Raw genomic sequence first — 14,112 nt, 5'->3', positions numbered from 1 at the left:
GGCGAGCTACGAGAAAGGATTGCGAGATGAGACTTGGTGGCCGCAAACTTGTGAAGGAAGCAACGTACATTATCAGCCATTTTAGACACTGTCAAACTTTATGATACGAATGAGGATTTGTGATCTGCTGTAGAGGCTTTCTTTTCTCTGCAAGTCTCCGAGTGTCGTGAAAAAGATGATTGGATTGAAACGAAAGACAGTGGATGAGAGGCGAGAGCAAACCAAAATTGGACCCGGAAGGCTAGCAGATGGTGATTTCAGCTTGTAAACGTGATCAGAGCTGCAGATCAAGCGCGAAGAAAATTGGTGCCACGTCAGCTTACCCAGAGGGCACAAAACAGCAAGCAATGAGGCGAGATCAGGCATCAATTATAAAAAGAGTGTATCATAATGTGAATATAATATGGGACGTGATCTTGGAGCTTTTAAAGTTTCAGAAATGATGAACCTTGGCGGTTCATCAAGTCGACAACCCAATTTCTCATCCGAGCAGAACCGTTCCAGCAGATTTGATTTCAAGGATCAAGGCAACTACAAATTGATTTTAGACGCGTGAACTTACCGTGTCAATTCCAAACCGCCAAACCGCAAAAGCTCTCGTCAGCTTGGAAACCATCATAACGTCGAGAATATCATCAACAAACAAAAGCTTCTAGTTCGCTCCAAGTAAACTCATCGAGAAGGACAAGGCTCTATTCTAAATAGGAAATAAAGCAGTTAGCAATATGTCCGTCACGGATACACCAGCATGGAAGGCTCTCGCAGCCCACTATGAATCTACAGGCAAATCCCTGTCAATCCCATCTCTCTTCGACAAGGACAGGGCGCGCTTTACCGAGTTCTCCACTACTTGGACTCCCAAATCCTACTCCTCTCCTCTCATCCTCCTCGACTACTCGAAAAACATTGTCACAAAGGACACCATCAAACTCTTGCTCGACCTCGCAAAGCAACAGGATGTAGAGGGCATGAGACACCGCATGTTTAGTGGCGATGCTATAAACATTACTGAAGGGAGAGCCGTCTTGCATGTCGCTCTACGCAATCAGAGCAACACGCCCATACTTGTAGATGGCAAGGACGTCATGCCGGATGTAAACCGTGTATTGGCCCAAATGAAAAGTACGAGTGATGCTATTAGGTCTGGTGAATGGAAGGGGTATACTGGTAAAGCTATTACCGATGTCGTCAATATTGGAATTGGTGGATCGGATCTTGGACCTGTAATGGTTACTGAAGCTTTGAAACCATACGCTCAAAAGGGACTCAAGTAAGCTACTGACTGAACTGAGTGGCTGGCAGTGGAATTGGATTTTCCGCTTGTTGTGTGGTACTGACTCCCATCATTCACCAAACTAGCGTCCACTTTGTCAGCAACATTGATGGAACACATTTGGCCGAGGTCTTGAAACCACTGGATCAAGAAACTACGTTATTCATCGTCGCCAGTAAGACATTCACCACCATTGAAACCATCACCAATGCTACAACTGCCAAGGATTGGTTCTTGTCGAAAGGTTCTAATGTAAGATTTTGGCTGCTTCTCATTTCCTTTTTTCGCTCCGTAGCGTCCGCGAATCACCACCGACGCCCCACTCACGCAAATATCATCACTTGAACAGCCCGACCACGTCGCAAAACACTTTGTCGCACTCTCCACAAACGCAAAAGCAGTATCAGCATTCGGTATATCAGTTTCAAACATGTTTGAATTCTGGGACTGGGTTGGCGGTCGTTACTCTCTATGGTCTGCCATTGGTCTATCCATTGCTATTTACATTGGATTTGACAACTTCCAGGAATTGTTGAAGGGTGGTCATGCAATGGATCAACACTTTGTTGAAACACCAATGGAAGAAAATATTCCAGTATTGCTTGCTGTATTAGGAGTATGGTATAACAACTTTTATGGATGTCAGACACATGCTATATTGCCTTATGATCAATATTTGCATCGGTTCCCTGCGTACTTCCAACAGGCAAATATTAATTGTATTCATTGCTTTTATGCAATTAACGAATCATGAATTTCAATGTAGGGTGATATGGAATCAAACGGCAAATCAACAACCCGCTCATCCCAATCAATCACCACATACTCAACTGGACCCATCATCTGGGGCGAACCAGGCACGAACGGTCAACACGCCTTCTACCAACTAATCCACCAAGGCACCAAAAGAGTCCCTGCAGATTTCCTCGCTCCTATATTTACCCAAAACCCAATCTCACATGGTCTCCATCATAAAATCCTGCTATCAAACTTTTTTGCACAGACTGAAGCTCTCATGCGTGGTAAATCTCGAGACGAAGTAGAGAAGGAATTGGTGAAAGAGGGTATGGTTGATGTTGCATCAAGAGAGAAACTGGTACCTCATAAAATGTTTAGTGGTAATCGACCTACGAATTCTATCTTGTATCAAAAGTTGACTCCGTTTGCTCTTGGTGCACTGATTGCCATGTATGAGCACAAGATCTTTGTGCAAGGGGTTATTTGGAATATCAATTCGTTTGATCAGGTAAGGGCATGTTGTGACAGTTTGGGCTTCGAGCAAGTACCTTTGAAATTTCTTCATTTTTTTGCCATTGATGTTGCTCTATCATACTATCGTTACTGACTTTTTAATAAAATCCTTCGCAATAGTGGGGTGTAGAACTTGGAAAACAACTCGCAAAAGCTATCTTACCTGAATTGGATGGTGACTCTGATGTCCTATCTCATGATTCAAGTACCAATGGCCTCATCAACTGGTATAAGCGAGCTCGAAAGCTATAGAGAAGTGCTATGATCAGATCTTCTTTATGGGCATTTTTTTGGCTGCAAGAGAGGGTTGAAATAGGTGGTGTAGCTAAATAGTGGTATACTCTTATCACAAAAGACAAAGGTTCATTGCTATTACTATATCATTTATATGTTACTGAGCGTTGTTTCGATTCAAGTGGGAGTTTAAGGACTCACCAGCTGGTACAAGCGAGGCGAATTTCAAAGGTGGCATCCATTGATACGATGTTTTTGCTGCTGGTGTTGCGTAGCAATCAACCTAGGTGCTGACGAGAAGTAGCATTACACATTCATCGTACACAAAAGACTTCATTTCACTGTTACTATATGATTTTGTGTTATTACTCGTTTTATACGATACAGGAGGGGAAATGCAAAAGATATAGAGATTTCTAGCTATACAGTTGTGTACTCATCGAAAGCGACCTCTTCGTTCCTTCATATCACCTTACTCCTCATAACTCCCAACTGGCCTCTTCGTCGCCAACCTCTCCTCCCTCCCCTTCCTCAACACATCCACAACACCACCAACCACAAACACTGACGGACTACCAATCTTGGACTCAGTGGCAACACCCAATATATCAGCCAGCGTGCCATCAACAACCCTCTGATCGTCCCACCCAGCCTTTTCAATGACAGCAGCAGGCGTAGACATGGGATACCCCTTCTCCTCCATAATACCAATCATTTCCCCCATCTTTGCAACAGCCATCAAAAACACTGTTGTTCTCTTGGCTTCATATAACGGTATGTTGGGGATACTGCCGCCCTCGCCACGCGCAGTTAACACGAGTAGCTGATCAGCGACTCCACGATGCGTGACTGGGATTCCAGCGACACCGGGTCCAGCAATACAAGATGATATGCCTGGTATGTATTCGACTTTATATCCATAGGATTCGAGCCATAGCGTTTCTTCACCGCCACGACCGAATAGGAATGGATCGCCTCCCTTCAAGCGCACGACGAATTTGTTGTCGCGTGCTGCAGCGAGGAGCCAGTCGTTTGCATCGTTCTGTGCGAGATCGGATTTACCTCGTGCTTTGCGGGGCACTGTGCGGAGCTCGACGTGTGAGGGGATCAAGTCTAGTATACCGGCGGGGACGAGTTGGTCTGAGATTACGAGGTCGGCGGTTTGGAGTGCTGTTACTGATTTAACTGTTAGGAGAGTCGGGTCACCCAGTCCGGAGCCGACGAGTACTATACGGGGCGTGGTGCGACGGTGGTATGCTATTCGTGGGATTATAGATGTGGGCAGGTATGTGAGTGGGTTTATAACGTTGACTTTTGGCATGTGTGAGGATATGGCGGATGTATAGGTGGAAGTGATGTCTGTGACTGGTGCTATAAAGGTTGCGTAAAGGGCTTCTGTATATGTAGATACATAGTCGGATACATTATGTATGCTTCCCGTGACGGTTGCAAACGTTATTGCGATACCCGATAAGAGATCTGTGAATGGTGTTGAGACTGATTGTACTACTTGTCCTGTAGTTTTAGCACCTGGTACTGTACCTGCTGCTGCTACAGATGCTGATGCCTTTGCAAATGATTTGGCAGCAGCCTCATCTTCATATTTAGCAACCACACGTTCAATATCCACTTCACTCATCTTGCCCAACTCTTCAAACGACAGTGCATCACACAGTCGTGACATCCACTTCATACGGTATTCTATAGATTCCAGTTCGGATGGAAGACCATGAGGAGTTTCGAGTCCTCGTACCCGAGATCGTAGTTTACCTACTGTTGCGACAGCACTTCCCATATCGGCTGGCAATGCCTTTTCGATTAGTTTGCGTATGCGGACACCGAGACGTGGACCACATCCATTTGTCGATACACCAATCTGTGTTATTAGATGTTGTTAGTTTGTGGTGTTTGATTGCAATCACCTTATCTTTCAACGCAACTCACCTGTAGAGGCCCCTGCCGTATCTGGCTCATAAACCAGAAATCACACGCCTCTGGCACATCAGCACAGTTAACAGGTATCTTCCTCTTCCTGCAATGCACCGCAATCTCTTTACTGATCTCGATTTCATCAATACATCCAAACACGACATCCCATGCGGGCGACACATCCAATATAGACTCTGAATACTCGGCGTCAATCCAGGTTACTTGGTTTGTGTCTATACGATACTTTTTCACGTCGGGAGAGAGGCCGTTTGCTGGACAGAGGACTGTTACGATAGCGTCAGCATCGAGAGCTAGGAAGGTACGTCCAGTAGCTTCTTTGCCGCCTCCGATGATCAGGACCCGTTTGTTCAGGAGTCTGTAGGCTACCATGAGAGAGGCACCGCCTTCGGGGGTTTTGGATGCTCTGTCTGCCATGTCTTATATGTTTGGGTTAAGTTTGAAAAGAAACGAACGACGGAAGGCAAAGACAGATTAGAAAGCACATGGCATTTGGATATGTATTGGAAGGTCAGATCACGTAACATAGAGTGCAAAGAGAGCATTGCGCTTAGCTTCTCTCATGAACGACGTGTGTAGAGCAATCAACCTGCACAAATCTTGAACGGTGAAATTTTGTTTGTTGGTGTAGATGATGGGATCGTGATCTTCCATGAATGTGTTTCATGAGTTTGTACGTGAATTTACTGTCTGAGCACCGTGGTCTCATCCAAAATGCTCGGCTTGATATTCGATTTTGACGTTTCCGAAGCAACCGAAACGCAAAACGACAATGTACGTCTATGAAACACTATAAACGTGCTATTTTGACAATCGACTATGCTTTTACCGTACTGGACTGTATCATCTCATTATAAGAACTGGTCAAAGGGCACCAAAAGAACCAAAAGTTTAAGGAAAGCAACAGACGTGTTTATTTCCAGAATACAAGATGAGAAACGCGTAGTTCTACGTGGATATGAATACAATACACTAAAATAAAGCCTTTTGGGGCGTCTAGCTACAGGTTCAAACCTTACTAATAGCTCTTGGCCAGACTCCAAAAATCACCAAAAATTCCAAACACCAACACACAACTTCACCCATAATGGAAGCCTTCGTCCATAGCCTCGACTCGACAACAATGGCCCTCGTGACCGCGCAAGCTCTGCTAACGTTTGCCTGCACTATAATCTTTTCTGTATACATCTTCACACCCATACCACGTCCTCCAGTGCCAGAGGAATCAACCTACACACACCCAATCTCAAACACAAAACAACTGCATCCCTCCCTATTCGACGACTCGAACGGTGATATACACGTATCGCTTGTCGTTCCAGCATATAACGAAAAGGATCGCATTGGAATCATGTTGGATGAAGCACTTACCTATTTCAAGGGTCGTGTGAAAAAGGACAGGGAATTCAAGTACGAGATTGTGGTTGTAGATGATGGATCTAACGATGATACAACAGCAGTGTGTAATGAGTGGGCAAAGACAAACAAATGTGGAGAGTTGAGGGTTTTGACGTTTGTAAAAAATCGGGGGAAGGGTGGCGCTGTTACCCAGGTAAGTAATACAATAAAATTGATATATTAAGTGTTATATTGATATTTGGTCGCTTAGGGAATGCTGACAGCCCGTGGCGAATGGATTTTATTCGCAGATGCAGATGGAGCAGCTAAATTCGCTGATTTGGATAAACTAGAGGCTGCTACGGAAGCTATATTGAAGGACGGGCTTGGTGTGGGCGTCGGGTCGCGTGCTCATATGGTTAATGCTGAAGCGGTTGTCAAAGTAAGCAACGAGCTAGGTTAAAAATCACCTCCGTACAGCTCCTGGTTTTCTGACTTCGTTTGCACCCGCCTTCCCCAACACAGAGATCAGCAATCCGCAACTTTCTCATGTACTCCTTCCACACCGTCCTCTTCATCCTCGGCATCTCATCCATAAAAGACACACAGTGTGGATTTAAACTATTCTCGCGCAACGCAGCCCAAATAGTCATTCCTAACATGCACGTCGAGGGCTTCATATTTGATATCGAGATGCTGCTGCTAGCTGAATGGAATGGTATACCGATGGTGGAGGTTCCTATATCGTGGCATGAAGTGGCGGGGACGAAAATGAACCTCGTGTGGGATTCCGCGAGGATGGCGAGGGATTTGTTGCTGATAAGGGCGAATTACTTGTTTGGGTTGTGGAGTGTAGGGAGGTTTGTGCATGAGAAGAGTAAGGGTGAGAGTAAGCAGGCTGGGTCTGCTGATAGGAAGAAGAAGTGAGTTGGAGTTTTTTAGGAGTACAGTTATATACAGCATAAACATATATGTATAGCAGGAAGGTATAACTTTACAGATATAGAGAGAAAGGTTGTGGCACCTTGTAAAGCAGCCAAAGTTAATTTCTTTGGCTTATTTCAAAGCAAGAACAACCAAATCGCACGATGATACAACAGTGGCATACACACATCAGATGTTATGAGTTAAGAGTTTAAACTTTATATCAGAGTATATACATTCAATTTTGTACTTCCAAACTATAGGTATATTCTATCTATTGCACAAGGTTCTTTTGTGCTAAAGCACGCTTCTGAGCAAGCTGTGCATTACGTCGTTGCTGGAAGTAGTCTTTATGAAGTCCACATTCAGTCTTCTCCTGACCCTTCCACCTTCCAGCCCTCTCATCTTCACCCTCCTTGACAGGTTCCGTCGAGTGATAATCTCCCACCGACTTGTACCCCTGATCATGCAGCACATTGTATGGTACATTATTCTCCTGAATATATTCCCAAACAGTTTTATAATCCCAGAGCGCCAATGGATTGAGTTTGATTATAGGTGGTGATTGGGTATGGTCGACTTCTATTATTGGGATTTCACCACGTTCGCCCTTTTGTGAGCGTCTGCGGCCGGTGATTACGGATCTGACGTTGAGGGTATCGTATGCTCTACGAGCTGGTTCGACCTTGACGAGGTAGTCGTAGAGTTCTGCGTCTGTAGACCAGAGAGAAGCACCGTATTTGGCAGTGAATTCGTCACGGGTGGATACACCGGCTGGCTTTATGATGTGGATGAGAGCATTGTAGCGGGATGTGGAGCGTTGAGTTAGGGAGATTGTTTCATCAAACTATAGTCAGATGAGAATTTTGTTAGGTGATGTTTCTTGCTGACAAAGCACAACTATTGCACCATCTTGACCACGTCACCGACAACTTACATGATGAAGCGTATCAATAAAGATAAGAGGAATGCGTCCCTCTTCACCAAATGGTTCGGATACTTTTGCGACCATATCCATGATGACACAACCGGTGAGACCAAATGCGGTGGTTTGATACAAGTTTGGGAGCGATACGATGGCCCATTCCAGGATCTTTTGCGGGGATAGCTTTGATAGGCGATTGTTTAGGTATTCGAGATATTCGGGAGTCAGAGTTGCGACGAGATCCATGGTAGTTGTAGTGTTGTTTGATGATGTGTCTAGCACGGGCATCTGGTTATAGGTATTGTTGTGGTTGTTGGTGTTGACTGAAGGATCGTATAAGTGCAAGATGAGGCTTTTTATAGTTCTCTTGCTGAGGAATGCTCTACTCTATTTGATTCTACGTGATTTGAATGTTGGAAAGTTGATTTGAAAAGCAATTGCGTAGGATGGTGCGATTTTGATTTTCTCAGAGCAAAAACCTTTCCTGGCTTTGCAGCGAGAAAATCGTCCTCGCAACAATTGAATCGCAGATTTGAGCCTTATAACGGGCCTAGCTCATAGTTGCTCGCTCTATTCTTTCACGACTTGTAGCTCAAAGCTTGTTTCGTCAATTTTCGCAACTTCCAACAGTTCAAAATCGTCGATAATTGATAAAACCTAACAGCGTATACATTTTCGTGGGGTTTAACGTGTACTTTATTGATGCAACGTCTCGCATTACACTTCCACATTCAGAAGTTTCGCTCAGATCTCTTTTTTCATGGTAAACTGTTTTGCCACCACCAAACACGTTTTTCGAGACCAGTCCCTTAAGAGATCGCTTAGAAGTCTCGTCGCGTTCATGTATTCTACGAGGACGTACTCGAAATTGACTACCAATAAATGCGGTCTCCTGTAGCTTGCAGGTGTGTTTTTCGACCTCCATGTTACCAACAGGAGAATGACGACGTCGTTTTGGTCCTGTTCTTGGCAGTTCCAGTAGCCCACAGGCTGCAAATACGCGTCAATTTTACAAATATTCTGCCTGCGACCGTGTATCTACTAGAAAAAATCTCCCGCTGATGACAATTGCCGTTGAAGGAATTGTGTGATTTTTTTTGCAGCTGACTCTTTTCTGTTCCAAGCTCCACAGTAATAGAGAGACAAGGGAACTGAAGAGAAGCGTAATCGTAGAACTCGTTTGGACAGTTTCGCCTGCTTGCTACAGTCTCATCTGGCCAGAGGCAACGAAAAGTAAGCTTGAGTGACATTGAATCTTGGATGCCTTCAGACACTCAAACCGCCCATTAAAGATCACTAAACTAACTCAACTTTCTTCTTTTCAGATCATGCAGTCCTTCGATACCGAGACGGCTATTGGCTATATAGGCTACAGCTTGAGCAAACTCAACATTGTCGCAGACAGCAATTCAAGTTTGGTCGACTTGTTGAAACAATGGGCCACACGCAAAGATGCCAATGCTGCAAAACAACCAGGTCGTGTACTAGTCACCTCTGTATTCGATTTGGCTGCTACTCTACAACAAGCATTGGTATTGTCACCAACACCAAGTAGTAGCGACCTGCCAGCTGCAACATATACCTCGTCTGAATCGCTCACAAGCATCATTCCAATACTGTACAAGCTGGTAGCTGATGCCCAGCCACATGTATTGCATGCTTCTATATCAAAGGGTGATGCATCAGGTGTATTTGCTATAAGACAAACTGGATGGATGATGGTTGCTTCTGCTGGACAACAGGAGGCCCTAGATGTATCTGTATTGGCTCATGCTATTGCTACAAAGGCGTCATTACCGGTCCTTCATTTCTATGATGGAAAGTTGGGAAACAAGCAGATTCCAGTCTCGCCAATAAGTTTTGAAAAGCTTGTTGGGTTGACCAACGATATCAGTAGTAGTGCATCAGCTGCTGTAAGTAGCAGCAGCGCTAGTAGTACAGATGATAGCAACGCTACTGGATCAGCAGCCGCTGTCAAAGCAACAGCAGATACCAACTTGTATTTACGACCATCACCATCAGCCACCATAGATCAAGCCAGTCTCCTAAAAACCATCGAAACCACTATAAAGGAACTTAATGGCAGTGTCTTTGCTCCTCGATCTTATTCCCTGTTTGAATACACAGGTCCATCAGATGCAACAACCGTCCTAGTGTATTTAGGAACTGCATCGCAGGATATCGAATCAGCAATCACAACCACTCCTAAAACAGGTGCTATACGTGTACGTTGGTACCGACCATGGTCTACAACCCACTTTTTAAACGCACTTCCATCCACCGTTACCCATATCGCCGTCATTGAACCAACACACGGTCTGCATACTGGTTGGGGACCATTATTTTTAGATGTAGCTAGCTCCTTCCAAAGTGAAGAAGGCCATGCTCGTGTCCCTCAACCCATTGTCCGTGAAGCACGAGTATCAGGCACCATACAATATACCCCAAACGTCATCAAATCCCTAGCTAGTGAAGTCACATCTGGAAACCTCGGTCCATTCACATTACAAAGCCACGAGCATGTAAATGGTCTTGTAAATGGCATTCATCAGGAAGAAGTCGATACGAAGTTGGAAGGTGAAGGTCCATATATCAAGATGCTACACTCTATATTTAATAATCGTCTCGTAATGACTAATGTGACTGGTGCCAAGGATGTCGGTGTCAAGAATGCTGAATTCGGATTTGGTAGTCAGCTTGTCATGATTCAGCAACGTCATCAGCTAGTCCAGCTCGTCACCAACTTGATTCAGCAAGGAAGCACCAGCCCAGCATTAAAGACTGTCTTGTCTAAATGGTTGGAAACTCGTGATGATGCAGCCAAAAGTCGAGAGGCTGGTGATGCAGTCATTGCATTACTAGACAAAAATAGCGAAGTGTATAAATTACATCACTTGTTTGCCAAGCCATCTTATTGGTTGGTAGGCGGTGATTCTCTTGCTGTCGATATAGGAAACAGTGGAGTGCATCATGTTATTGCTTCGAAGGAGAAAATCAATATGTTGGTGGTAGATACCCAACCATACAGTGACAAGAAGAGTGAAATGCAACTCGACTTGCGTAAAAAAGATATAGGATTATATGCCATGAATTATGGAGGTGTATTTGTGGCTTCTGTCGCTGTACACTCGTCCTATGCTCAAACGCTGCGAGCCTTCCAAGAAGCTGATGCATACCCAGGTCCATCTATAATCGTAGCGTACTCACCTCGAGTCACATCTATATTGACCACCACTCCACCGTCTGCTATGAGTGCGCCACTCAAAGTCATCAAGGAAACCAAACTGGCTGTAGATTCAGGATACTGGCCACTCTATAGATGGAATCCAGTCAACCAAGAAAATCCGTTTAGTCTAGATTCCGATAAAGTAAAGGCCGAATTAAAATCATTCTTGGAACGAGAAAACCATTTCGCAATGGTTTTGAAATCTCATCCAGAAATTGGTGGCTTGTATACTGGATCTGCTGAATCGGAATTCAAGACAATGGCTGAACGTAAAGTTGCTGACTCGTATGCTCAGCTACTCAACGGCCTGAATCTCAAACCATTATTAATCTTGTTTGGATCTGATGGTGGTAATGCTGAACGCCTCGCTAAACGTATAAATGCTGAAGCCAAACAACGTGGATTACGTCCTCGTATGATGCCAATGGATAGCATGAGTCTTGAAGACTTGCCGGCCCACCCGAATGTCTTGTTTGTGGTATCTACTGCTGGTCAAGGAGAATTCCCTGGTAACGCCCGTGAATTCTGGAAGTCCTTGTCATCACCACCTGCCGAAATAGATTTCAAGGCCATCAGTTATGCAGTCATGGCATTAGGTGATTCTCATTATTGGCCACTACCAGAAGACGCACACTACTTTGCCAAGTCTGGTAAAGATCTAGATAACAAACTAGCAACCTTGGGATTCACTCCATTTGCAAAGATTGGAATCTCGGATGATCAAGATCCAGATGGTCTCATGACTGGATATAATGCATTCGCACCATCATTATGGGAATACTTAGGTGTAGGTGAAATGGAAGTAAATGTAGAATCTGTCGTGATACATCCTGAAGTCGTCAAAGAAGCATCCAACTTCTTACGTGGTACCCTCGCAGAGGGACTATTAGACACCACCACAGGAGCACTATCCGAAAACGATACAGTCCTAACCAAATTCCACGGTATATATCAACAAGACGATCGTGACATCCGTGATGAACGCGCTCGCCAAGGATTGGAGAAGGCATTCTCATTCATGGTGCGAGTACGGGTTCCTGGTGGTATTGCTACACCGCAACAATGGATTGCATTGAATAATGTAGGGGATCAACATGCCAATGGTACTGTCAGGATTACGACGAGACAGGCTATTCAGTTTCATGGTATTATAAAGAGAAATTTGAAGCAGAGTATCAAGGATATTAATCAGGCTCTGATGGGTGAGTGTCAGTTTGATGTAGTGTTTCTGTTTTTGGTGGGACGCGGTTGCGCGAGAATGAGTTCAGACGGATGACATGCTTGGTCCAGATCTAGTCCTTTTTTGGCCTTCTGAAAACTATTGAACATCGCGTTTTGTTCCAAAAAAATCATTATATTTACGTGATTACTTACAAATTCTATTTTAATTCCTTTCTAGATACCGTTGCAGCATGTGGTGATGTAAACCGTAACGTTATGTGTAATCCAAACCCCTTCTTATCCGAAGTCCACAAGGAAGTCTTTGAAATCTGTAAAGAATTCAGTGACCATCTGACTCCTCGTACCAGCGCCTACCACGAAATCTGGCTAGACAAGAAGATGGTAGCAGGTAGCGCGGACGAAGAACCCATATACGGCAAACTATACCTCCCACGTAAATTCAAGACTGCCGTCGCCATACCACCCAGCAACGATGTAGATGTATTTGCACACGATTTAGGATATATCGCTATAGTCGAAGATGGTAAATTAGTAGGATTCAATGTATCAGTTGGTGGTGGAATGGGTATGACGCATGGAGCCAAGAAGACCTTCCCAAGGTTGGGAGAAGTCATGGGCTTTGTGACTGTAGATCAGGTTATAGCCGTTGGTGTTGAAACCGTGACTGTACAACGAGATTATGGAGACCGAGTCAACCGTAAACATGCAAGATTAAAGTATACGATTGAAGATCGTGGCCTTGACTGGTTTAGATCCCAAGTCGAGGAACGTCTCGGATGGAAACTACAGCCTGCTCGACCATACAAATTCACCTCGAACGGTGATCGATATGGCTGGAACCAAGGTCTAAATCGTACATGGCACTACACCTTCTTTGTCAGCAACGGGCGTATCAAAGACACACCCGACTATCTCCTCAAAACTGCACTCATGGAAATAGCTCAAATCCATAAAGGAGACTTCCGTCTAACACCCAACCAAAACCTCATGATTGCAAACATCCCTGAAGCCGAACGACCAGCTATTGAAGCCCTCTTGCATAAATACAAGATTGGTAATGAGACGTTAAGTGGTCTTCGACTCAACTCGATGGCTTGTGTCGCGCTACCGACTTGTGGATTGGCCATGGCTGAAAGTGAACGATACTTGCCTGATTTGGTTACGCTTTTGGAGGAATCGTTGAATAAAGTCGGGTTGAGACATGATGAGATTACTATTCGGATGACAGGATGTCCTAATGGATGTGCTAGACCTCAGATTGCAGAGATTGGGTTTATTGGAAAAGGTATGCAATACATGAATCGAATTGGCCTGACAGGGGTTTTTTTGTGCTTGCGTTTTAACCAAACGTAACACTTTCGCATAGCACCTGGCACATACAACATGTACTTGGGAGGTGGTTTCACCGGCGAGCGTCTATCTCGCTTGTACAAGGAAAACGTGGATGAAGAAAACATTGTCAAGGAACTCGCACCCATGTTCAAGAGATATTCACTTGAACGAAATCCTAATGAGCATTTTGGAGATTTCTGTATTCGAGTTGGAATTATTAAGGCTATGTTGCATGTACGTATTCAACGCTTGAATAGCAGGGGGTTGTTTTTGCTGGGGCTTGATGCTCATGCATTTGTTTTGATAGGGTCGTGAATACAACCTTCAAGATTAGATCAGAAAGGAGGGAGTGATATGAAAAAAAAGAATTGCACAATCATATAAAGTAGTTCCATAGCTTACAGTCAATTTCAAAACATCAATAAAAGCGTGAGTGCTGACAAAAAATCGACTCTCGGAACCGTCTGTCAGGCGTGATTG

General features: G+C 44.4%; 5 protein-coding genes across 5 annotated transcripts; 3 read left to right on the top strand and 2 right to left on the bottom strand.

Annotated features, from left to right (window-relative positions):
* Window positions 1-725: 725 nt before the first annotated feature.
* Window positions 726-2,776, top strand: PGI1 (glucose-6-phosphate isomerase; the record flags this gene model as incomplete). Its single annotated transcript, XM_031170807.1, has 5 exons — window positions 726-1,270; window positions 1,360-1,525; window positions 1,569-1,889; window positions 2,040-2,519; window positions 2,645-2,776. The coding sequence occupies 5 exons, from the start codon at window positions 726-728 to the stop codon at window positions 2,774-2,776; spliced, it is 1,644 nt and encodes a 547-aa protein (XP_031023226.1).
* Window positions 2,777-3,230: 454 nt separating this feature from the next.
* Window positions 3,231-5,122, bottom strand: SmJEL517_g04878 (uncharacterized protein; the record flags this gene model as incomplete). The annotated part of the gene is made up of 2 exons (XM_031170806.1): window positions 3,231-4,634; window positions 4,703-5,122. 2 exons carry the CDS (start codon window positions 5,120-5,122, stop codon window positions 3,231-3,233), a joined length of 1,824 nt encoding a protein of 607 aa, XP_031023225.1.
* A 706-nt stretch (window positions 5,123-5,828) lies between these two features.
* On the top strand, window positions 5,829-6,970 carry SmJEL517_g04877 (uncharacterized protein; the record flags this gene model as incomplete). The annotated part of the gene is made up of 3 exons (XM_031170805.1): window positions 5,829-6,257; window positions 6,315-6,485; window positions 6,569-6,970. 3 exons carry the CDS (start codon window positions 5,829-5,831, stop codon window positions 6,968-6,970), a joined length of 1,002 nt encoding a protein of 333 aa, XP_031023228.1.
* A 271-nt stretch (window positions 6,971-7,241) lies between these two features.
* MET16 (phosphoadenylyl-sulfate reductase (thioredoxin)) lies at window positions 7,242-8,180 on the bottom strand (the record flags this gene model as incomplete). The annotated part of the gene is made up of 2 exons (XM_031170804.1): window positions 7,242-7,814; window positions 7,905-8,180. 2 exons carry the CDS (start codon window positions 8,178-8,180, stop codon window positions 7,242-7,244), a joined length of 849 nt encoding a protein of 282 aa, XP_031023227.1.
* Window positions 8,181-9,220: 1,040 nt separating this feature from the next.
* On the top strand, window positions 9,221-13,966 carry SmJEL517_g04875 (assimilatory sulfite reductase (NADPH); the record flags this gene model as incomplete). Its single annotated transcript, XM_031170803.1, has 4 exons — window positions 9,221-12,320; window positions 12,518-13,585; window positions 13,667-13,866; window positions 13,940-13,966. The coding sequence occupies 4 exons, from the start codon at window positions 9,221-9,223 to the stop codon at window positions 13,964-13,966; spliced, it is 4,395 nt and encodes a 1,464-aa protein (XP_031023230.1).
* Between the last annotated feature and the right edge of the window lie 146 nt (window positions 13,967-14,112).

Source organism: Synchytrium microbalum (genome assembly GCF_006535985.1).
Source record: "Synchytrium microbalum strain JEL517 chromosome Unknown SmJEL517_scf0037, whole genome shotgun sequence".
Classification (NCBI taxonomy): Eukaryota; Fungi; Chytridiomycota; class Chytridiomycetes; order Synchytriales; family Synchytriaceae; genus Synchytrium; species Synchytrium microbalum.
The sequence above is the reverse complement of the archived record's forward strand: the minus strand, read 5'-3'. Positions and strand labels throughout refer to the sequence as shown.